Source organism: Hyperolius riggenbachi, chromosome 2, assembly GCF_040937935.1.
Source record: "Hyperolius riggenbachi isolate aHypRig1 chromosome 2, aHypRig1.pri, whole genome shotgun sequence".
Classification (NCBI taxonomy): domain Eukaryota; kingdom Metazoa; phylum Chordata; class Amphibia; order Anura; family Hyperoliidae; genus Hyperolius; species Hyperolius riggenbachi.
Genome location: NC_090647.1, coordinates 18,916,171 through 18,941,350, shown reverse-complemented (window position 1 = coordinate 18,941,350; position 25,180 = coordinate 18,916,171). Strand labels below are relative to the sequence as shown.

Genomic DNA, 25,180 nt, shown 5'->3' with positions numbered 1-25,180 from the left:
CTTTCTATCCTGGTTCATTTTCTTTTATTTTAACATTTCAAAATTAAGTAATATATCAGTTTAAAGGCTGGGAATAGAGTTTAGAGTCAATCAAACACATTTTTTTTAGTAGAGAAATATATATATTTACATAGAAAGAGGGACAAAGTCCTAAAAGAGGGACAAATGAGGAGGAAACAGGGACAGGGCTCCCAAAGAGGGACTGTCCCTCCAAAAGAGGGACAGTTGGGAGCTATGCAGCCATCAGTGTCACTCATTTATTCGCTTGTCTCCAGTGCAGAAGCTTCCTCTTCCTTTCTGTCTCCAATGCTGCCCAGGTCCATAGCCGCCGGTCACAAGGCAAACGTGCACAGAGAGCAAGATGACTGCTGCACAGGCAGATAGCAGCAGAGTACCGCGCTCGCCTGATCTCCCTGCATTGCAGCATTTGCAAGCTTGCAAATGCTGCAACAGTTTAGCCTGCTGCTTTGGTGCCCCTTCTCCTGTGGTGCCCTAGGCCATGGCCTAAGGGGCCTTGGCCTCAATCCGGCCCTGCTCACTGCTACTCGAGGCCCCGGCTTCTGAATCGCCTAGGCCTGTTTTAAACATTGACTCTCAAGCCACCAGAAACAAAACTTTTCCAACCTCAGCCATTCTCTGACTGTGCTGGACAGCTGAGAGTCTGCTGTATAATTGTTTTACTCTATTAGATTGCTATTTTTAAATTAGCCACAAGATGTCGCACATGAGCTGAATCTGAAACAACTGGATTTACTACAGATTTTGCATCTGTTGTAATTCTATATCTTGCCACTAGATGTCATCAGATTGTAAGCAGCATGTACAATATCTTAAATAAACAGGTTGTGGTTTATTGTCTTTTGCCAAAACAACAGTTACTGAAGATAATACTTAACCACATCTCAACCCCAACAGTTTTTTTCCATCTCAGCAGTGACAGCAATGCATCCGTTTGGTAACTTTTTCATTCTTTATGGCAGTCATTTGAATTTGAGTATATTTTAAAATAATAAATAAGATGGTCTTAAAGAGAATCTGTACTCTAATATTCTTACACTAAAAAGCATACCATTCTATTCCTTATGTTCTCCTGTGCCCCTCTGTGCGGTTTCTGCCACTCTCTGCTGCAATCCTGGCTTGTAATTAACAGTTTTAGGCAATGTTTACAAACAAACTAACCAGCTTCTGATAGGCTCACATAAACAGAGTGTGTGAGTCATACAGAGCATGCAAGGGGCCTGCAGAGGGTGTGTATCGCTTCTATCCAATCACAAGCAGCCCTGCACATTCCACACATTCAAGCCTTAGCCCGACAGACACGACAGAGGAAAGGAGATAAGATTTATTACAGAGACAGTGCAATTAGGAAAGGCTGCAGTAAGCCAGAGCACATTAGAACAGGCATAGGAACTTATAGGATAGAAGAACTAAGGCTGAAAAATTTGTTACAGAGTCTCTTTAAAGAGGAAATTTAACAAAGGACTGAACTTCATCCCAGTCAGTAGCTGATACCCCCTTTCCCATGAGAAATCTATTCCTTTTCTCCAATAGATCATCAGGGGGCTCTGTGTGGCTAATATTGTGGTGACACCCCTCCCACAGTGTGATGTCAGGGCCATGGTCCTGACAGCTTCCTGTCTGTGAACCTCGTTGCATTGTGGGAAATAACATCTGTTTCCACCTGCCAAGCAAGCAATATCTCCCTCTGTGTGTAGAACTCTCTGTAAACAAAACATTCCACAGAGATCACCTGGCAGAACTAAAGATGTCACCACCAGTGATACATTACAGAATGTAAATCAAAGAGAGGAAAGGTTTTACAATGGGCAAACACTGACTAAATCATTCATAAATGAATATTGTAAAACATAAGCAAATTATTTATTACATTTTTTTTTCTAAAGTTCCTCTTTAAAGAGAAACTCCAACCAAGAATTGAACTTTATCCCAATCAGTAGCTGATACCCCATTTTACATGAGAAATACAATGATTTTCACAAACAGACCATCAGGGGGCGCTGTGTGACTGATTTTGTGCTGAAACCCCTCCCACAAGAACCTCTGAATACCGTGGTACTGCTGGCAAACTGCCACAATGTAACAATGTTCACAGACAGGAAATAGCTGTTATTAGCTGTCTGTAACAGACAGAACAGCTAGAAACAGCTACATAACTTGCCCACAGTAACAATGTCACCATGTAATACATATCAGAATGTGAATCTGGGAGAGGAAAGATTTTACAATGAGCAAACACTGACTAAATCATTTATACATAATTATTGTAAAAATGAAGCACTTTTTTTATTACATTATTTTCACTGGAGTTCCTCTTTAAAGTGAACCTAAAGTGCCCTCCCCCAAAAGTAAGATAGTTGCCTGTTGCCCCGCCCTCTTTCCCCCATATGACATAGGAGCCTATGGCGGCAGCCGAAATACCTCCAGTGCCCAAGTTTCCTTGCATCGGTGGTATCATAGCTCCCAACTGTCCCTCTTTTGGAGGGACAGTCCCTCTTTGGGAGCTCTGTTCCTCTGTCTCTCTTTCCTTCTCATTTGTCCCTCTTTCAGGACTTTGTCCCTCTTTCTATGTAACTATATATGTATTTCTCTACTGAAAAAATGTGTTTGACTCTAAACTTTATTCCCATCCTTTACATTGATATATTACTAATTTTAAAATGTTAGTATGAAGGAAAATGAACCAGGATAGAAAGGACCAGTGTGGTTTGAATTATAAAACAACATATTTTTCTTATGAAATCTTTATGGTATGCGTGACTAGGGGTGTGACGGGGGCGTGATCAGGGGTGTGGCAGTGGTGTGGCTTAAGTGTCCGTCTTTCTTATCTCAAAAAGTTTTGAGGTATGGTAGTATACAGCTGTGTACTATTTGAACTGGCCTTGTATGGTCATGTAAACTGATTGTGTAGCTTGTGCTGCAAAACTGTCTATAACGATTGGAGGTATTAACACTCCCAGATCACATATGTCTCAATACCAGTAAGCCTCTGGCAGACTGGCACCAATGGGTTCAAATCTGATCAGAACTATCCAATATGGGACCAGAACCTCTTACAAAAATAATAACTTTCCATGCATTTTTTTAAATAATATTTTCATAAGTGCTGCTCTCAGATCCCATTGCTGGACTCCTCCTCCCCCCAGCCACTGTCCAATCAGAGAGCAGCCTGTTGCTGCACTCTATTGCCTTCATTGTGCATTCCCACATAAGGCTCCTCCCACACAGCATGAATGATGGAGCAACAGCCTGCTCATGGGTGGAGTGTTGTTAGGGTTACCACAGTAACCAGAAGCTCCTCCCACACAGGCTACACTGATGGAGGCTTCAGCAAGGTGTGTGTGTGCTATAGAGTGGAGGAGCAAAATATGGTTACCATAGCAACCGGAGGCCAAAACAGCTTACATTCCCCTTCTTTGCTGCGCACAGGGAGAGCTGTCTCTTGGCTCCTCCCCACGCCCATCACAATATTGCTTGGATCATATATACACCCCTTAACTCACCTCCTATAGGCTAGACTGATGAAGGCTGCAGCAAGGTGTTCATCCTACAGAGGAGAGGGATAAAGCTATGGTTACCATAGTAACTGCTTCCACATAAGACTGACCAATGGAGTCTGAAACTAGGCGTACGACCTATGAGAGGTGGGAAGCATTACCACAGTTACCATGGTAACTTCAATTGGGTGCGTCCCCCAGGCAAGGGCCCTTGAGCTCTTGGCGATCAGCACATGCCTCCAAACTTTTTGGGGTATAGAAGAGGGGCGTGCTCAAGACATAAAACATTAGGTGTTAGGTTATACATATTAAAGACCCCATTCAAGCATATTTCAGGTATTTAGATGTTTTCACCATTCAGTTATAACTTGTTATACCCTGTAAACTGATGTACAGTGCCACGGAAGATGTTGGCGCTATATTAATCAATAATAATAATATTTATGTTTCTGTCTGTGCACTGCAATATTACCACAGGCATGTGCATCAACCCCCAGGTGTGATAAATGATGAGTTAAAGTGACACTGAGCGAAAAAAAAAAAAAGGTAATAGTGAATTGGTTGTGTAGTACAGATAATTCAAAGTTTCAAAGTTCATCACACTCAAAAGACGGTTTTTTTTTTTAACCAAAATTCTCTTATTTATTCTTCATATAATATTCCTTCAAATTGCGAGCAATACGTGTAAATACAACATCAGACCTTCACTTCACGTCAAGAGATGTCTAGAAAGGCATTTCACATCATGGGCTTGATTCACAAAGCGGTGCTAACCCAGTTAGAGACTTTAGGCGTGATAACCATTGCACCACGCTGGTGAAAAGCCAGTTTAGGAGTGATAAGTTTAGGCGTGATAAGTTTAGGTGTGATAAGTTTAGGCATGATACGTTTAGGTGTGATAAGTTTAGATAAGTGTAGATAGCGCGCAAAGTCCCGCACGCAAAGCAGCGCCATTAAACTCTATGCGAAGTGCACCAGACTTTGCTAGCGCAAAATTTTTGATCAGCTGTGCACTGCGGTGCTAACCCAGTTGGTGCTATAGTTATCACTCCTAAACTTATCACACCTACACTTATCACACCTAAACTTATCACACCTAAACGTATCACGTCTAAACTTATCATGCCTAAACTTATCACACCTAAACTTATCATGCCTAAACTGAGTTTAGCTGTGATGAAGGGCTTTTCACCAGCGTGCTAACTGTTAGCACCGCTTTGTGAATCAAGCCCCAAGAAAGGCATTTCTTGATGTGAAGTGAAGGTCTGATGTTGTATCTACACGTATTGTCCGCAATTTGAAGGAATATTATATGAAGAATAAATAAGAGAACTTTGGTTCAAGAAAACCCCGTCTTTTGAGTGTGATGAACTTTGGAACTTTGCATATTTAGGGGTGGAACCATACTATTTTTTTATTGTGTCAGTGCTATTAGTACAGATAATTACTAGAACATTAGTAGCAAAGAAAATATTCTCATATTTTTATTTTCAGTTATATAGTGTTTTTATAACATTGCATCATTCTCTAATATTTGCAGTTTACACACTACTCAGCATTCTGAATGATTTTACAGAGCAGGCCAGTGAACTTTTGAGCTTTCCACTGCAGAAAAAAAAACAAAATACAGTGACTGACACTTGAGATAACAAGCTTCAGAAGACAGAGCTCTCTGCTACTTTGAAAGTTGTAGAGATCAGTGGCTCTTTTGCATAGATAACTGGAGTCTCTTAACTCTTCCTGTACTGGAAACAATATTAGACTTATGTCTCTGCTCCTAATGTTTTATTTCTTAGCTGTACTACACATACAAATCATTGTGTCATAAGTTTATTTTCACTTCAGATTCCCTTTAAAGAAAACATGAGGTGAAAATAAAATGATGAGATAAACAATTGTATCTATCCTCCGCCTCCTAAAAATTACTTTAAAAAAAAAAGATATCCCATAGTTTTATTTTAAATTTTAAGTTGTTGTTTCCTTGTCTCTGCTCAATGACACATTCATTGAAGTATGCCACAGCTAAAATCTATGAACTATTGACCCTCTTTATCTCTTTCCTGCTCTCAGAAGCCATTTTCTGCAAGGAAAATGCTTTATTGTTGTGATTCCTTATCCATAAGGGTTACACTATCGTCCGATCCAGACAGAAACTGACACTTACATACCTGAAGTTTAACTCTTTCAGGTAGAGGAAAAAAAAAATAGGAACACAGCCTAGTTATTTGTGTGCTAGGCACTGTACATACACATGTCTATATCATCATGTCACATGTCACTTCGGGTATCCTTTAAGTCAGTTACAGAGAGATAAATCATGAGTTACATTAGGTAAGGGGAGATAAATCATGAGTTAAGTCATTTAAGGAGAAATACATTGGCCTCAATTCACTAAGATCATGCTGGATATAATAAGGCAAGAGAAAACTTACCTCCACACAGTGGGAGAGTTATCTTATCTCTTCATTCCTTAATTTACCTCCTCTGTAGTTATTTTCACACGGAGTTAATTAACAGCCTGTCTTTAACTTTAGAATTCTGGAGTTAGTTTAAAGGGACTCCGAGCAGTGCAGAAACTATAGAAAGATGCAGATCATTTTAAAGCTCTCTTTCTCCTCTTTCCAATGATATATATGTTACGGCCAGAACCCGAAGTTTGGCCACTTCTAGTTCTGGCCGGCCAATGCGTGAAGTGGCCGCTGCGCTGCGGCCAATGTTAGAAATGGAATGATTCCTCTGAGGTTAATGTATCTTCTGGACGCAGCGCAGCGGCCAAACGTAGAACAACTTAGTTCATTTATTGCAATTCAGCCGGCGGCAATGTAACAATTCAAGCCGCCGGCTTTTTCTCTGCCTCTCTCTCTCCTCTTATGGGCAGTCGGCGGGGACATGCGTGTCCCCGGGAGTCGTTCGTGGCGCCAGGGCAGCAGAGCGGGGAGGCTGCAGACATTGCTTCTGCCAGCACCCGCTCTGCAAGAACGGCAGGATTCCCCTGCCGCGACGAACGACTCCGGGGGGGACACTCGTGTCCCCGCCCGGCTGCCCATAGGAGAGAGCGAGAGAGGCGGGAGGAGGGGGGGGGGGGGGGAGGAGGAGAGAGAGATGCAGAGAAAAAGCCGGCGGCTTGAATTGTTACATTGCCGCCGGCTGAATTGCATTAAATGAACTAAGTTGTTATACGTTTGGCCGCTGCGCTGCGGCCAGAAGATACATTAACCTCAGAGGAATCATTCCATTTCTAACATTGGCCGCAGCGCAGCGGCCACTTCGCGCATTGGCCGGCCAGAACTAGAAGTGGCCAAACTTCGGGTTCTGGCCGTAACATATACACCGCCGCCCTACGCCTTTTAGTTTTCGCTATTTTCGCGATTGAAATTGCCGCGGCCGCGATTTCAATCGCGAAAATAGAGAAAACTAAAAGGTGTAGGGTGACGATTTAGGTGTCACCAGAAAGAGGAGAAAGAGAGCTTTAAAATGATATCCATCTTTCCATAGTTACTTGTATTACACAGGACGACTTTTTCCTAAAGTCAGCAGCTTAATTCTTGTGTAATACAAGTAACTATGGAAAGATGGATATCATTTTAAAGCTCTCTTTCTCCTCTTTCTGGTGACACCTAAATCGTCACCCTACACCTTTTAGTTTTCTCTATTTTCGCGATTGAAATCGCGGCCGCGGCAATTTCAATCGCGAAAATAGCGAATACTAAAAGGCGTAGGGCGGCGGTTTATATATCATTGGAAAGAGGAGAAAGAGAGCTTTAAAATGATATGCATCTTTCCATAGTTTCTGCACTGCTCGGAGTCCCTTTAAGGATTGAGGAGTTAACTTAAAGACAGAAGAGTTAACTTTAGGTTTGCCTGAGGTAAAATGTTTCCTGAATACTACATGCCTTATCACCATGGTGACCACTCTAGAAACGTTGTTAAAGACAGGAGATAAGCTTAGTGAATTGAGGCCATTGTGAGTTAATAAGTTAGGCGAGATATTTTGACAGAAAAGCTTTGTGAATCCCCCTAGTCCTAAGAACTGTTGCGTCCTATGATGAGATTGTTTGTGCAGTGTCAGCTTTGAGAGGACTGAGTGGCCAGGCAGTGATACAGTCTGTAGAGTTTCCTTCCCCTATAATCGCCTGTATTGTGCAATGATGCTGGGACTCCCCAGACTCCCCAGACTCAGTCAGTCTTATTCAGCACTATCGCACTGCTGACACTTCACAGCTTAGTTACAAGGAGCAGGGCTTGTGCTGGCCCCTGTGCAGTCACTGGGGGAGATATCACAGACGCTGGTTCCTGGGCTGGCCCCTGTGCAGTCATAGCGGGAGATATCACAGTCGCTGGTTCCTGGGCCGGTGTCTCTCCACGACATTTAGAAACACACGCTGATATCTGGCTGAGACAGCTGCTCCTCCATCCTAAATATAGAGCCTCAGCCACAAGTAAGAAAGTTCAGGCATTGTTACTATCAACTGTCCTGCAAGGCCAAGAAACAAGAGCCCACTGAAATCAGGGTGACCGGCCCGCGCCCAGAGGGTGAGACAATGTGCCCATTCTTCTGTGCTGACCCTCAGCTGTGTCTGCCTCGTCCTTCCCCTCCATGTCTCTCTCTCGCCTCTGCTGCTGCTCTCTTCTCTCTTCTGACTTGGTGTAAATATCTCTTACTTTCCTCCCCCATGAGTATCTGCCCCTCTTTCTACCTCCTCCACCCCTTACTTACACTCATTCCAGTGGCACCTACACTGGTATTGATTTCAGGTGTTTCGTGTTTATTTGTCTGTTGTCAGCTTAAAGGGAATCTAAAGCGAAAATAAACTTTTGAGATAATGATTTGCACTGTATGTGTAGTACAGCTAAGAAATAGAAAATGAGTAGCAAAGACATGAGTCTCATATTGTTTCCAGTACAGGAAGAGTTAAGAAACTTCAGTTGTTATCTATGCAATAGAGCTTCTCTGAGCTCTCCTACCCAACAAGACAGCACTGTTTTCTGAAGTACTTATGCATCAAAGAAACAGTGAAAGGGCTGGTGCACACCAGAGCGTTTCATGAGCGTTTTTAAAAACGCTAGCTGTGTGTAAACTGCTTGGCTAATGTATTTCAATGGGCTGGTGCACACCAGAGCGGTTTGTTTTTTTCCACAAACACAACATTCGGGGGGCTGCAGCATTTTTTAGATTTCTGAGGCGTTTCTGCCTCAATGTTAAAGTATAGGAAGGTGGAAAACAGCTCTGAGAAACGCTAGATCAGAGCGGCTTTCCAGGCGTTTTTGTTACAGAAGCTGTTCAGTAACCGCTTTACTGTAACAATATATGTAATCTGCTACACAAAAACGCTCCAAAAAACGCTAGGCATGTTAGAAAATCTCTCTAAACATGCCTAGAATCGCTCTGAAAATCTGCTTCAAAAACCTCTAGCGTTTTGCAGATCTGCTAGAGGTTTTTGGTGTGCACTGGCCCAAAGACAACTTCAGATAAGGTTTTACTGCAGGGAAGTTCAATGAGTCATTAACTCTGCTCTGTTTCATAGTTTAAAATACAGAGTATAGTGTGTAAACTGCAAATATGACAGAATGATGCAATGTTATAAAAAAAAAAAAATCTATATAACTGAAAATAAAAATGAGACTCTTCTTTATTACTAATGTTCTATGAATTATCCGTACTACACATGCAATTCATTATATCGTAAGTTTTTTTTTCGCTTCAGTGTCACAAAGTGAAATTAAATATTTTAAAAAAAAAAATCTTGATATAAATGTCTATCAAGTCTTTGATGTTATTAAAATACACAAGTTTTAATAACTGGACAAAAAGTAGTTCTGGACAAGTGAAATGTTTAGGTGAGTATAAATTCTGAGCGTTCAAATATCAGGACGGCTTAAAGTGCAAGAGGAGTCTTTTTGTCAGTTTTTGGAATCTTTAAAGTGGAGCTGAACTCTTGCCAAGGACAGAACGAAAACAGAGAGAAATGCTGTGAGAATCCGCTCAGCTGCCTGCGCAGGCAGGCAGCCTTTTGACCATTGGTTAGGTTTGCTTGCTGCAGGACTCTGGAAAGGAGTCCTTCTGTCAGTTTTGCAGCTTGTGTTGCTGAGGAATTTGCATATATTAGTCATGCAAATCCCTTACCTGCCTCCTTTTGATGACTGGCACTATAAAAGCATTCTGCTCCCAGAATGCTTTGCTGGACATTTCCCTTTCATGGTCTGTTCCTGATGGACACTCCTGAGTGTCAGCCATTCTCGTTTGTTAAAGTTATCTTAGTGTAATTCGTGGGAATGCACTAGGCAGTTTCCCTAGTGCAGTTAGGATTGCATTATTTGTATTGTCTGTTCTGTCTGTCTGTGGGGTGCTAACCGGAACAGCGGTTGTTGCTGGTAGCCCCTTCTGATCTGTTTCCCTGGATCGTGCTAGCCTCTTTTTGCTAGTACTGTGGATCCTTCTGTTCTGTTCCCCTGGATCGTGCTAGCCTCTTTTCGCTAGTACTGTGGATCCTTCTGTTCTGTTTCCCTGGATCGTGCTAGCCTCTTTTCGCTAGTACTGTGGATCCTTCTGTCCTGCTACTCTGTATTTGGATCGCACTAGCATCTTGCGCTAGCGCTGTGGATCCTTCTGTTCTGTCTGTCTGAATCGCACTTGCCCTAGCGTTAGTGGCAGTGGATTCCTCTGGTCTGAATCTTGGACCTAACCTCGGCTGCGGTCGCTGCTGGTTACTCCTTCTGTTTGTCATGTGCTTGGATCACACTGCTCTGACAGCAAGAGCAGTGGATCTTTCTGATACCTGGTTCGCACTGGCTCTGACGGTAAGAGCAGTGGTTCCTGTTTGATCGATTCTCGTTGTCTGTCTGGTTGCGTGCGCTTGCTGGTGCCTGCGGTAGGCAACCGTGTAGCAAGCGCGTTTGTGTGGTGTCTGTCTTGTGTCGGTTAGTTAGGCGTGCTTGTCCCTGTTGTGCTTATCACGCGGGGACCGCGCACGAACGCGTGCACTGTTGCGAATGAGTGCGGGGTACGCGTTCAGTTAGCGTTTGTTATTTTCCGCATCTCCTTATTGTATGATTTGCTGTGCCTTTGCTACCCTTGTGCGCTGTCCTGCTCTGTCTTGTGTCTCTATCGGCAATCGCCAATCTTGCGATTGCGTTCCCACTTTGTTTCCGCTGTTGTGTGTTCACTGTCGCTGGGTGGCGGCTAGTTTGGTGCACACACATACATCCTGTCCCTGTGCTCTTTCTCTTTAAGGGCTCTTCAGCACCGTTTATCGGGTTCTGTACAATTCCCATCTGGCATCTGTGGCTGTGCAGCGGCTGTGTTCGCCTGCACTCCACAGCGCCATCTGCCGCTGGGAATTGCCCTCTGCGGGTGCATAGCACCTAGCCTGGGTTTCCGCAATAATACGCTTGTGGAGGAAATCCGCCGCGTCAGCGCACGTCTGGTGTGCTGACCGCGGAGACGATTCCACAATCGTTACAAATGCACCCTGTATGTATTTAGAGAGTTTAGCCTGTCTGATTCCCCCTCATCTGTGACTAATCACTGCTGTAATTTGATCTCTTTGCTGTCTCAGTTGGCTGCCTCGCAGAGCGGCTAATTTGTAAACACAGGATGTTAGCCTTCCTTGAAAGCAGGGAGTAGACACACTGCACATGTATTGCAGGATTTGTATCAGTTGTAACAAAGAAATGCCTATCTTTAAAGGTTATTATAGATCTTTTAGAGCAGAGAGGAAGTTCTGAGTTTAGGTCCGATTTAACTGGCTGCAAATTGAATTGCAAAGATAATTTTTAATGACATGAAGGAGCAACAACAGCGGTGTAGTGAGGAGGGAAAATGTCCTAAAAAAATGCAGATCTCCATTGGAGCTCCTCTTGTTATTTTTATTAGTAAACTTTCAAAGCAAAACATGTGTCACTTTCACAGACGGATTCTTGCACAGGCTGTGCAGGCCGTATGGTCCGGGGTTGCTGTTGCCTAGTTGAACTCTGCCTAGCGGCCTTTCCATTTGCCTAGCCATCCATTACATTACATTACATTTCTTCTAATTTATAGTTTAGTAAGTCAGCGTGTGCATTTACGGTTGTTGTCCTCCTCCCTCAGCCAGTTTCTCTTACGCTACAATTCGCAAAGCAGGCCCAGAACATGATACTGCCACCTTAAAATGCATCTGTATTTTCATTACAGTGCAGTAAAACAAGAAGAACCTATAATAAATAGAGCTTTTCACAGTCTAACCAGCAGGTGGAGCTCCTAAATAAAATACCATCAATCTATGGGTATTTGCCATGTATCTAGAGAGCTTCAGTGGTTGCCAGGCCACAATTTTGTTTCCTATTGCCACATCCAGTATGATGCCTCTCTGACAAGGACTACCCCATGGTTTAACCTTGCTATCCTTGTCCTCATCAGCATCCAGCAGGGGGATTAGGAGCACGAGGATGAGGAGGAAGTGTATGAGAAGGATGACTCCTCATGCTCCTCTTCATCATCCTCCTGTTCCTCCTGTTCCAACTCATCCTCCTCATACTCTCCCTCCTCCTCCCTTTACTAATTTTCTATCACCCGGCCTTCTTTTCCTTCTGCTCTCTGTGACCATCACTGTCATCCTCCTCATCCACTTCCTCTCCCTCCTTATCATGATTATCCTCTTTCTTTTTGTCACTACTCCTCCCTAGCTTTTCCATTGCAAGATGTTCCTCGTCCTCCTCTTCCTTCTGCTCTTCCCAATTATCATCCTTCTCCTCACTATAATCCTCCTTCACTCATTACCAGCTCAAATATCCTCCTCCTAATCTTGTTTAAGTTCATTTTTAATTATAATTGGCATTGCTATTGCTTGTGATGATATCTTTGTCTCCGCCCCATTCCTCTATCTATTACCTCCTACTCTTTCTGGATGGATCATACCATTGACCTGATGTTTTGGGGGGCAGAGGGTATTTGTCTTTGCAGGTCCGTGATTTTCTAATGATGCCTGTCCTGGTCTCAGGGTTCTGCCTCTACCTGGGTCTTCTAATAAATAAACAGGTAATGTTCTAGACTAGCAGTAAACTAGTACTACTATCTGACAACTACATCTAATTACCAGCACCCACCTTTTTAGTGGAAGGTTTGGTTTTTACCCTAAGTCCCTGCTTATATATATATATATAGTTTTTAGTGGGCAGCTACCCAGGTTAACGGCATATAGTTACATTTCCTAAACAGTATATACTGTATATTTTATAGTCAGTACACCTATGCCTGTTTGGTAATTAGTTAGAGGTTAGGGTCCCTTTCACAATGATGGCCTCATCGCGGTGGAAGGGTCCAGTACAGAATACTTTACATGCAGACTGTTTTGTAAGCTAACATTATGTGAATGTTGTTGCATCTGTTTTGAATGCAAGATGTGTACCCTGCCTATAATAAGGCTCTGCACACCTATGCTGCTAGTCATTCAGATTTAGTGCTGCTTTGGGAATCGCTGCCACCTCTCCCTGCTGTCTAAAAAATGTAAGTGTCCCTTATGGCTAGCTGCTCCCATTTGGTATTTATGTTTGCATTCCATTTCTATCAGAGACTAGGGCTTTAGCATGGATGTAGCAATCACCCCTGCAACCCCTGCTATCGCAGGGGGGCCCTTCTCATTCCTCTCCCCAACAGCAAGTATAGCCAATTAGTGAAGAAACATCCCCATTCGCTCAACAAACCGTGTGCAGGAGTGTGTGTAATCATTTCCTGCTTCCAGAGGCTGCTTCACAGCAGAACACTCTCCGCTGCCTTTCGCCGGCTCCCAATCCCGTGGGGTTCAGGAACAAAGGGGGCCCCATGCTATTTTTTTAGGGGGGCCCTATAAAGTCTAGTTACGCCCCTGGGCTTCACTGTACAGTTTAGCATCTGTTTTGAATACAGGGTGTGTATGTTGCCTCTAGGGGCTCTGCACGCCTCTGTTGGTAGTCTTAGGCTGCACTGTAATTTCTCCCCTATTGTCTATAGTTATTTTTTAAGTCCTAGTTCAGTAGCAGTTTTATAAGCAGTTAAAAAAAAACTTTATTTTAACTACTTAAAGCGGAATATAACCCTGCATTTCAACTTTGCTCTAAAACATTATTTACAGCATATTATATTCAACCAGCATTTTTTTTTACTAGACCAGCATTGGAAGGGTTAAACACAAAGGTTTAAAGTTCCGTGGAGAGATATGCAGAAGTTCAGATCGATACATTTAACTAAATAGAATGTAACAAGTGATAAATGTTACTGTGATGAATAGCGGAAAAGCCGCCGCGTGTTCTGACAGTAAGGCGGCTGATTCCGCGTCTGATGCGGCGGTTTGTCCGCGTCAGCATGCGTCTGGGTTATCTGGAACTAATGGTGCACATGGGAAGGATGGCGTGGGGGCCGCCGCATGTTCCGACGGTAAGGCGGCAGATTCCGCGTCCAGTGCGGCGGTTTCCCCGCAGCAACATGTGCCTGGGCTGTCTGGACCTAGTAGTGCACACAGATGGAGAGCTACGCGCGCGCGCCGCAAGACAAGCTCTTTATACCAGTAGGAGGAAGATCAGCTGATCAGGGTGGTCAGCTGATTCCTGCTCAGTCAGTGATTGGTTGATGGAGCTGGGCGGCACTGTGGGGCGCTTTACTATATATATATCTCCTGCTGTTCAGTTGCTGGTTGTCTGGCGTTGCGAATGCTTGTGTTAGCACTCAGACCTTACTCAGATCCTTCAGTGTGGTGGAACCAGGAGGACCTGGGAATCCACACTTAGCCAGTTACTTTATATCATCTGTGTTATTCTCTAGCATAGTTCCAGGGTGTTGAGATCACGGCCCTCACACCCCAGACTAGGAATACTGTATATCATCTGTGTTATTCTCTAGCATAGTTCCAGGGTGTTGAGATCACGGACCTCACACCTCAGCCTAGGCCTTGGTCTGATATCTGTTATGACCTGTAGCTTGATTGACTATTCTTCTGATTTCTGAATTTCTGATTTGGTACCTTGCATATCTGATACACTGTTGCCGACCCGGCCTGTCTGACCTTCCGGCTGTCACCCCCCCCCCCCCCTCAGGGTGGACAGCCTTCCCGCAGGGGTCCCCTGCTCTACAGAGGGGACACTGCTCCTTAACAGTCAGGGACTCCCTCTCCAGGTGTCCTTGACTGCAGTAGAGTCTTCTCTATTTGTTAGACCACCTGCTACCCCGGTGGTCCAAAGGTTACTGTTGCACCAAAACACTTACACACTCAGGTGTCTAGAGGTTAGACATATTTGATTGTTGGCGATTCTGCAGATCCCCAATAATCAGGTATATCTGCATTCTTGGGGATACTGCAGATCGCCAAGAATCAGATTCTCTGGTTGCTGACACCTATCGTTACAGTTACACACTCTTTGGCTGTCCTCCAGCTCCTTCTCAGTCAGAGAGAGTGAGTCACATTCCACACTTAGATACATTTATGTAAACAAAATGTATCTATGTAAGCTTCAGATGCGTCTGCAGTTCTCTCCATGAACTTTAAAGCTCTGTGTAACCCTTCCAATGCTGGTCTAGTAAAAAAAAAAATGCTGGTTGCATATAATATACTGTAAATAATGTTTTAGAGCAAAGTTGAAATGCAGGGTTATATTCCGCTTTAAGGACTGGACTAATTGAAATCTACGCCCTCTTTTGGTGGGCTCCTGGCTGGCAGGGCATAGATTTCAATTAGCCGCCGCTGCGTGCATCCGCTGTTTCTCCTGCTGATCTTGCTGCTTAATCCCTGCCGTCTCTCGCCGCAGCTCACTCGCTTTGCCTGTCTCTATGACTGCAGAGCCCTGTGAGTGCGTCAGGAGCCGATATCATTGGCTTACATTGAAAGACATGGCCAGGAGCCAATGAAAGCTACTCCTGGCCGGCTCACAGGAACTCTGCCGTCATAGAGACGGCAGAGTGGGTGGTCCAGGATCCCAACGTGCACCGCTCGACAGGATTCTGCCGTTTCTGTACCAGCTGTCTCTGGTCCTTAAGGGGAAAGAGACCGATGGTACTTAACTGCTTTAAGTTTCAGTACATAGATTCTATGTCCTAATTAGTCCCCCTGTATGTTCTAGGACGTAGAATCCAGGTCGTGCATTAAATATCACTGTTTACCGCCGCTGCACGTGTACGTGCACGTGCATGCATGTAACTGCGCGCTCCCGTGCGTGCACGTGACCATGCACGCTCGTGCACAGTCACGTGAATGTTCCTGTGAATGATTGTTGCTGTTAGCCAGCAACAATCATTCAATAAAGTTAGGGGGAAAAAAAGGTTGTAAAGTTAAAAAAAAAAAATTAAAAAAATTTAAGTGACATTGGCCCAATAAAATCAAAAGTATTTTTTTTTTATTCCCCATTAATTTTTAACCCAAACTTAGCCTATTAACACATTATTAACCCCTACAATACCTAAACCTGTTTATAAACGTTTAACGACTGCCACCTGTAGTGATTGGATGCCATCGCTAGGGCGAAAGTATCAGGCCCCAATGCTCTACAGATGTAACGCTCAGCCATTGCCTAGTGATGCATCTGTACAGCTCTATGCCCCCTGAACTGTCACCCTAGCGAACGCATTCGATCGCCACAGAAGCGCAGACTGGGGATAACAGTCCACCACATGCTCAGCTAGAAGTGAAATAGGGCATATGGGGTATCATTTTAATCGGGAAGGGCCAAATAATTTATTTGTAAATATTTTATAACTGTGGGTCGTGTGATGAGAAAATTAGGGAGGGGGAAAAATGAAAAAAAAATAGTTTTCTGTATTTACGCCTAATTTTTCCCCATAAATGGACTATAAAACAAAATAGTTTGGGGAGAAAAATATTACCCAAAGAAAGCCTAGATTGTACTGAAAAAAACAAGACATGTATCACTAAGATGGCATAGATAATTAAAACGTTTCTGCTGTATCAAAACAACACAACTAAAGTGTCAAAAACGCCAGGAACTGTTGTAAAAACCATGGAACGCGAAAGGGTTAAGTGGTTAAATAAATGATGCCTTACTAAACAGCAATAAGGCAAGAATAGCTAGTGCCCAAGCTCATATATCCTCTACAGCTGCCAGCTGCCTGCTCCTAGTCAGACTCCTTGTCAGACTGAAACACTTTCCTTTAAGTCACATGGTTACGCTGGGGGAGAGTGTTGGAAGCCCCACCTCCCTACTGAGCTATAGAGTGTTATGTGGAATAGATGTGGCTGACTAGGAGGAGAGGAGTGAGCAGGCAGCAATATATTTCTGAGGATCTATGACCTGGTAGAGCACATCATTCCTGGCTTTACTTTGCAAAAACAGTGGTTTTTACAGTTTTTGTGAAAATTGAATCTAAAGCCATAATCTATTAAATGCATTAAAAATAAACTGTGTGGGTGCAGAGGCGTAGCTATGGGTGGGCCAGGGGGGGACATGTGTCCCCGGGTGCAGCACTGTGAGGGCGCTCAGCACAGTCACTGCACCACCACATGCATGATAAGTGGCTCACTGGCTGCCCGAAGTGCCCCTGCTTCTCTCCCTCCCTCTGCAGAAGCGTTAACAGCAGCAGAATAAGGCTATCTAAAGGGGGCACCTCTGCCTATCTAAACAGGGTGAAGGGGGCACATCTGGCTAACTAAAGGGGCACAAATTTGGCTATTCAAAGCGGGGCACATCTGGCTTTCTGAATCGGGTGAGTGGGCACATATATTTATCTAAATAACTTTTGACTCCACCCATGACCACATTCTGATGTGTGGCCACACCCATTTTGTCCAGAGGGGGGGCGCAAAAACTGTCTTTGCCCCCGGGCACTGAAAACCTCTGCGTGAGCGTGCAAGAAGAGGTGTGTAAAGAGAAACGGAAGTGCCTATTTCATAAGCCATTGCTTTTTAATCAAAAGACTACATTAAAGAGGACCTGTAGTGAAAATAACACAATAAATAAAATTGCCTATTTTTGACAATATTCATTAGTCAGTGTTTGCCCATTGTAAAATCTTTCCTCTCCCTGATTTACATTCTGACATTTATCACATGGTGATGACATCTTTAGTTCTGCCAGGTGATCTGTACGGAATGTTCGTTACTGAGAGTTCTATGCGATACTGCTTGCTTGGCAGTTGGAAAAAGCCGTTATTTCCCAATTCCCACAATGCAACAAGGTTCAAGGACAGATAACTGTCAGGGTTATGGTCATGACATCACACAGTGGGAGGGGTTTCACCACAATATCAGCCATACAGCGCCCCCTGATGATCTATTGGAGAAAAGGAAAAGATTTCTCATGGGAAAGGGGGTATCAGCTAATGATTGGGATAAAGATCAATTCTTTGTTACCTTTTTAAATGTATACAAACATGTTTAAAACGTTTGCATTTCTTGCTAAGTATCCAGGGAAAAGGGACATACATATGAATTGGTCGCCTGTAGACTTGGGCGCAGGATACAGCTGATATACGGCTTATCCTGCTGCGTTCCCAGCGGCGTTAACTTCTATTCCCCCTCCAGGTCCACGTGCATAGTGGAGAATAATGTAATTCAGCTGCCAGCTACTGCTGGAAGCCTAATTACGGTGTTTTAAGAGCAACTTCAGCCCCGTCTTCTGATGGCACTGAAGTTACTCACTGTGCGCTTCTATAACTGTAATTCCTTTTACGGCCTATGGTGGCGCCGGCTGCGCCCAAATCTCCTGTGCTGTAATTACAGCGCTCGGGAAAAGGGTACAAACAAACGTCACAAATTGTCACTGATCCCACTAACGATAAAATCTCATTCAGTCTTACCAAATCTATGCAGTAGAAGGGTAAACTGAGGGAATAGACTTTACACCGATACTTTAGGTAGTCCCATATTGCGTAGAAGTGGTAAGATTGTGCAATCAAGATTGTATCGTTAGTGGGTACCTTTTAGATGCAGCGAGAATGTAAAGCAAAGCAACCGCTGTAAAAAGGGAACAGCTATCACCAGTTCCTGACACTACAGTGTGTACCCATCCTGCTGCGTATGCCGAGGCACAGAGACATTATGCCAGGATGCCATCACTGGGAGTCCCCACTTACCCCTCTGCAGGTGGAAGAAGAGATCGTGTGAGACGTGCCGCCCTTCGGCTGTGCCAGGCATGCCAGGCTGGTGACGGTGAGGCATAAAAGCCACATGGTGGGAGGAGATCAGCCGACAGCATCATTATACCCAGCCCAATGTTCCAGCCGCATTTCTCAATGTCAGAGTGACTCAAAACGAAACCACTGCGGGGAGGAACTCTGACTCTTATTAAAGGACACGTTTTATTTATACTAACAGATTAATTACCTTACTCATTTTACATGTACAAAAGTAGACCCGAGGTGAGAAACATATAGAGGGTGATAGATTTTTTTTTTTTTTTTTTTTTTTTTAAACAATGCACATTGCCTGGCAGTCCTGCTGATCCTCTGCCTCTAATACTATCAGCCATAGCCCCGGAACAAGCATGCAGACTGAAATGTGACTGGATTAGTAGCTGCATGCTTGTTTTGGGTGTGTGATTCAGACACTGCTGATGCCAGAAAGATAAGCAGGACTGCCAGGCAAGTGGTATTGCTAAAAAAGGAAGTAAATATGGCAGCCTCCACATAGCTCTCTCTTCAAGGTCCTCTTAAAGAGAGATATTTCATGAGACAAACAGATTCACTAATATTTGTTCATGCAGCAGTGCAGTGGTTTAGCTAGACATTAGGGGGCCCCATAGCAAAATTTTCATGGGGCCATAAGATGTAGGCATTCTTGAGAAATGCCACCTGCCCCAACCCTATGGATATGAGTTTACTGGGAGATTTGCATTCTCATGTGATCTAAACTGCATATAGTCCATGGGTACTGAGATAAAATCATAGGAGCACAAGAAAGTTGGTGAATACATCAGGTACCACCTGGGCCCCCTCTACCCCAGGGCCCCATAGCAGCAGCTATGACTATTGCTACGCCCTTGCAGCAGAGTCCCCAGTGTCCGGCACTAGCAGGGATTGCCTGATGTGCTATACATGTGCTTGCCGGTTGCTTGAGCAAACGGCCTAAAAAGCACAAACCTCCTCCTCGTGCAGCATTAAATACTCACCACTCCTCCAGCGACGTCCTGTAGCTCCTAGCGGCGTTCCGGCATCCTCTGTGCACGGCTCCCAGCATGTCACCTGACTCGCATTGGGTCACATGACGAGCTGGGAGCTATGCATCGACGCCGGAAAGCCACTAGGAGCTACAGGATGTCGCTGGAGGAGTGGTGAGTATTTTAAGGCAGGCACACCCCGAATCCCCCCCCCCCCCAAAACAGTCAAGACAAATAACAAATAACATTTATATTGCGCTTTTCTCCTTGTGGACTCAAAGCGCCAGAGCAGAGCAGCAGCCACTAGGGCGCGCTCTATTGGCAGTAGCAGTGTAAGGGAGACTTGCCAAAGGTCTCCTACTGAATTAGTGCTGGCTTACTGAACAGGCAGAGCCGAGATTCGAACCCTGGTCTCCTGTGTCAGAGGCAGAGCCCTTAACCATTACACCATCAGCCAACAGTCCCTGTTATCCCCTCAGGCATGCCGGTAAGTTGAGACTTCTGGTTGCCTGTGTTCCGGATAACAGGACTTTGCTGAACTGTCATGAGCAGAAAGCACGCTGAAATATTACCAGGACTTACATCATTAGAGCAGCGCACAGTGCGCAATTAGCACGACTTGCGTTACATGAATAATGGAAGTATTGGTACGGTAATGGCCATTATGCTAGTGGCATAAGTACTGGTAATATTGCTGTGTGCTATCTGCGCATGGCAATAATGTCTGTTAGGGTGGCCATTCACTTATAGATAGCCACCACATTCGACCATCAGAAAATTTCGTGCCAGATCCCTGTCCGATCAAATCTGCCAGGGATCTATTTGATGTGTGCCACACCATAGCAACAGGTTTCCAATAGATTTCAAAATTAAGCACTGTTCGATCCAGTACTCTATGGGCTGTCAATCTGCTGCTGCTTTCAACCTGCCGCTGATTGGCCTAGAATTTCCACCATTAGCGGTGGGGTTTGGTGGTCAAATGGCTTCTAATTTTGGACAACAACACTGTTGATTTTGACTTGTTTTCTACTAAATGTTGTGCAGTATTTGATAAATTTGTCTCCTAGATCCACAAATCACAATGTGTCCCTTTTCATCTTCTCAGGTTGGTGGTCAGAGGGTTCAGCTGGGAATGTATGAGAACTCTCTGGATGACCAGTATGTTGGGTGTTTGGAAAAGATGGAGTCTTTGGCACCAGGTTTGCTAAAGGCAGAACGACAGGTGAACGTGGACCTTGACTCTGCTTGGCTTCATGCCAATGAAACATGGCTGACCAGGAAGTCATCAATAAAAGTTCTTCCTGCTGGATTCACAGATGAACATGGAATTGCCTTGTTAGTTTACACCAATATGAACATTTCGATCTATAAACAGCTGAACAATGCTGTCCGGGAATACGGTACAGATCCAAAAGCCTTTGCCCTGCATTCTTTACATTTTTACCTCACCAGAGCCCTGACATTGCTCCAGACAAGGTGTGACGGGAAACCTTGGCACACCTACCGGGGGTCCAGCAGGATTGTATTTGAGCCACCTCCAAACCCTGGAGACCTCATCCGGCTTAGTCAGTTTGCTTCTTCATCCACTGATGTCAAACAAGCAGAGCTATTCGGCACCGTGTCTTTCTTCAACATTACCACATGTTTTGGGGCCGACATACACAACTTCTCCTACTTCCCGTCCCAAAAGGAAGTGCTGATCCCGGTGGATGAGGTCTTTCACATTGACAAATATGTGAAGGAGGGCAACAGGTTTGTGTTGCAGTCCACAAACAAGAGATGCAGCTTCTACAACTGTGCCTATCTGGGAGGTAAGTTCAAGAGGAACTCCTTCAACAGTTCACCCCAGGGATGTCCAACTCCAGTCCTCAAGGGCCGATGTCCTCATACATTTTTGGCACAGTGCAAATCAATTGATGGGACTGAATCAGGAAAGATGTGGGTCATCAAGTAGAACACATTGCTCCATTTCTCATACCATCCTAAACACTGGCATGGGTATGGCCCCCGAGGACTGGAGTTGGATATCCCTGGTCCTGCCAGATTCAGAGTACAAGAGTAATTTGTGGGAATCACAGCAGTTTCTGCTTCCCCGGAAACGGTTTATAGTTCTATGACAATATATGGTTTTAATAAGAGTAAAATGAGTGAAAGTTTACAGAGATTCTCTAAATTACTTGTTTTCAATGTTTGCATTTTTTTTAACTTAAATATGTAATACAAAGCAGCAATATAATAATTCAAAGTGAGACTTATACAAACTTGGGCAATCAATACTTGACATGAAAAAGTACATTGCAAGAAGTTACCTTTAGGGCCCCTTTATACTTGCAGGTAATTCCTACATTACGTTACCCTATTTTACTGCAAGTGCCCGCAAAAACAATGACAGTCTATGGAGACTTTCACACTTATTGTGGTCCGTTGCAGTGTGATGGAAATATCCAAGCCGGCGCAAGGGCAACAGGGTGTTACCGCAAGCACGGTGCTTGGGGTAATTCAAAGCTCCCAACTGTCCCTCTTTTGGAGCCTTGTCCCTCTTTCCTCCTCATTTGTCCCTCTTTCAGGACTTTGTCCCTCTTTCTATGTAAATATATATATTTCTATACTGAAAAATGTGTTTGATTGACTCTAAACTTTACCCCATCCTTTAACCACTTTTTCCTCCTTGACGTAGTTCTACTTCAAGGAGGACATGTGCGCTCCCACGGCCGATCGCGTGCGTACACGCTCGCTCCCGGCCGCTGATTCGTTAGCCCAGGAATCAATGAATCGGGCCATGGTGCCCGATCACTGATTCCTCTCCTCGCAGAAAAAGTGACAGCTTCTCTCTCTCTCTTTTTCTGAATCTAATGTCCCTCTAAGCGTACATTGTGGCCAAAAAGTAAAACTACATCTAAAAGTAAAAAAAAGGTGCTATGCAAATGACCCTGTCAGCTCACTCTGCCGCAGGGTTATATGAGGGAGTTTTTTGTGTTGCGGTGCGATGTGTAAAAATGACTAGAAAATAAAGAGATGTTGGGCCCAGTCCAATTCACTTTTTCTCCTGAGTTTTCTCCCAGGAGATAATTTTTCATCTTCTATTTAAAATAACTTTTCAGCACTCTGCAATTGAAAAAGTACCAACAGCAACAAGTAGGTGACATTTAGGGCCTGATTCACAAAGCGGTGCTAACAGTTAGCACCCTGGTGAAAAGCCCTTTATCACGCCTAAACTCAGTTTAGGCATGATAAGTTTAGCTGTGATAAGTTTAGGTGTGATAAGTTTAGGCATAAGTTTAGGCATGATAAGTTTAGGTGTGATAAGTTTGGGTGTGATAAGTTTAGGCATGATAAGTTTAGGTGTGATAAGTTTAGGTGTGATAAGTTTAGGCATGATAAGTTTAGGCATGATAAGTTTAGGTGTGATAAGTTTGGGTGTGATAAGTTTAGGCATGATAAGTTTAGGTGTGATAAGTTTAGGGGCTCGATTCACAAAGCGGTGATAACCCAGTTAAAGACTTTAGGGGCTCGATTCACAAAGCGGTGCAAAGTGTTTGCACGCCAGTGAAAAGCCCCTTATCACGCCTAAACTCACTTTAGGCATGATAAGAAGCAACTCGCGCGAAGCTCCCATTAAGCCCTATGGGACTTTGCGCGCGCTCTCACGCGCGTACGCGCGGTAACTTCGCGCGAAGAGCAGGAAAAAGCGGTGATAACTCAGTGGTGAAAAGGTTATCACGCCTAAAGTCTTTTAGGCGTGATAACTGGGTTATCACCGCTTTGTGAATCGAGGCCTAGGCGTGATAACCATTTTTATCATGCCTAAACTCAGTTTAGGCATGTTAAGTTTAGGCATGATAAAGGGCTTTTCACCAGGGTGCTAACTGTTAGCACCGCTTTGTGAATCAGGCCCAAAGTCTCTAACTGGGTTAGCACCGCTTTGTGAATCGAGCCCTTACTGTCTAAACTATTTTGAGTATTTTCGTGTTTGCTGGTGGCTTAAAAGCATTTTATTGATGATAGGATGTGACAATATCACTGTGGAGAGAACTGAATAAGGGCCATTGACTGCTGAAGAAATGTGAAAGCTATTTTTGTAAAATTCACACTTTGCTACTCCCACTTTCACTTTCACTGGGGTAACTATGGGGTAACAGCCCTTATGATTGCATGGGTGCTGGGATAGGAGGAGAGGCCCAGATTTCCTTCTTCCTACACCTCCACCAGCGCTCCTCTACTCTGCGCCCCTGGCTGTGTCCTCTCATGCAGACCCACAGATCAGCACAGCGACAGTGACGGGGCATACCTCTTCCAACATCGGGGCTTACCTCTTCTGGCCTCTGCCCCCTCTCAGTCTTCTGTACGTTACATGGAGTCACACAATGTCCAGAGACCAGAGGACACCTATTTGCTGCATCGGTCGTGCCAAGAGAGATCAGACAGTGGAAGAGGTAAGCCCCACCCATCACCATGCTGATCTGTGGGTCTGGATGAACTGACACAGCCGGGGGAGCACGAGAGGGGGGCTGTGGTGGAGGAGGAGGAGGAAAGAAGAATCTTGGTCCCTCCTCCTCACCAACAGGGGCATAACTAGGATTCACTGGGCCTCCCTGCAAAACTTTGAATGCCCCCCCCCCCCCTTTTTCCTTTCTTCGTATCAAGACTCCTCAAGCATCACTACAATACACAGCATTTGGGGAGGGGTAGAAAGGCTGGGGATAGAGCAAAGCTGTACACAAGACCCTGCTGCACATTGAATAGGGACTGTCTACAAATCTTTGTCTGCAAAACTTTGTATGATTCCTTATCAGTGGCTGAGCAGATGCAGTCATTAGAACAATTGGGCAGAGAGCAGAAAGTTTTTTCTCTCTGTGTCCTTAGTTGTCAGTCTCTCAGGACAGGAAAGAGAAACTTCTCCCCCCATGGGGACCACCTGCAACTTCTGGGCCCCCCCTATTGTTACGCCCCTGATCACCAATCACACTGGCTAGGTGGTTGAAATGTAGGTAGAAAATCCCCTAAAAGATCCCCAGGGGGCCCCATGAGGCCTCGTTGATGCCCCTGCTCCCAAAACGAATTAAGAGGGAAGTCAATTAACTTATCTGTATGTTTTTGTGATGTTGGAGGAAACCAGAGTGCCCGGAGGAAACCCACACACAACGGGGAAAGCATACAAATTCCGTACAGATAGTGCTCTGGCTGGGCATGCAAGCCGGGGACCCAGCGCTGCAAGGGGAGAGAGCTAACGACTACGCCACCGTATATACACCCATATGTGAGTTTTATGTACAGTGAGCCCTGCTGTTACCTTCATACACGCTTGTTTCTCCCCGTAATGTTGACGATTGCTGTAATACGTATCAGAAGCCACGTTCCCCAGCTGTGACACTTCCTGTCCTCCAACCACAGACCTGTAGATGATCTCGGTATTACGTGCTGTGTGCAGTAACCACTTCCTAAGTGCTGATATACAGATAAACGTGTGGAAGGTCATGTGCAACAGCAGAGCATAGATTGCTTATACAGTATATATCCTGCTATTGTATATACTGCCAGGGATGTAGCTGGAAATCACGGGGCACCATTGCAAGATTTTGATTGCCCCCCCAAGAGATTATGTGGCCTCCTAGTAT

General features: G+C 44.5%; 2 protein-coding genes across 7 annotated transcripts in view; one reads left to right on the top strand and one right to left on the bottom strand.

Annotated features, from left to right (window-relative positions):
• LOC137545368 (dentin matrix acidic phosphoprotein 1-like) overlaps positions 1-18,602 on the bottom strand; it is a 55,108-nt gene extending 36,506 nt beyond the window's left edge. The window contains exon 1 of one of the 2 annotated variants that reach the window (XM_068266522.1): positions 18,544-18,602. The gene's annotated coding sequence lies outside the window, so the exon portion shown is untranslated. Of the gene's footprint in view, positions 1-3,521; positions 3,607-18,543 lie in introns of those variants that run through there. The other variant, XM_068266523.1, reaches the window with a different exon arrangement.
• Positions 3,248-25,180, top strand: part of LOC137545370 (ecto-ADP-ribosyltransferase 5-like) — a 33,114-nt gene continuing 11,181 nt past the window's right edge. Inside the window, exons 1-3 of one of the 5 annotated variants that reach the window (XM_068266525.1) lie at positions 3,248-3,353; positions 12,435-12,528; positions 20,671-21,376. In XM_068266525.1, coding sequence (XP_068122626.1) covers positions 3,337-3,353; positions 12,435-12,528; positions 20,671-21,376 — 817 coding nt within the window. In that variant the 5' untranslated portion in view covers positions 3,248-3,336. Of the gene's footprint in view, positions 3,354-3,431; positions 3,663-3,701; positions 3,852-7,781; positions 8,049-12,434; positions 12,529-20,670; positions 21,377-25,180 lie in introns of those variants that run through there. The other 4 variants (XM_068266524.1, XM_068266529.1, XM_068266527.1 and 1 more) reach the window with 4 other exon arrangements.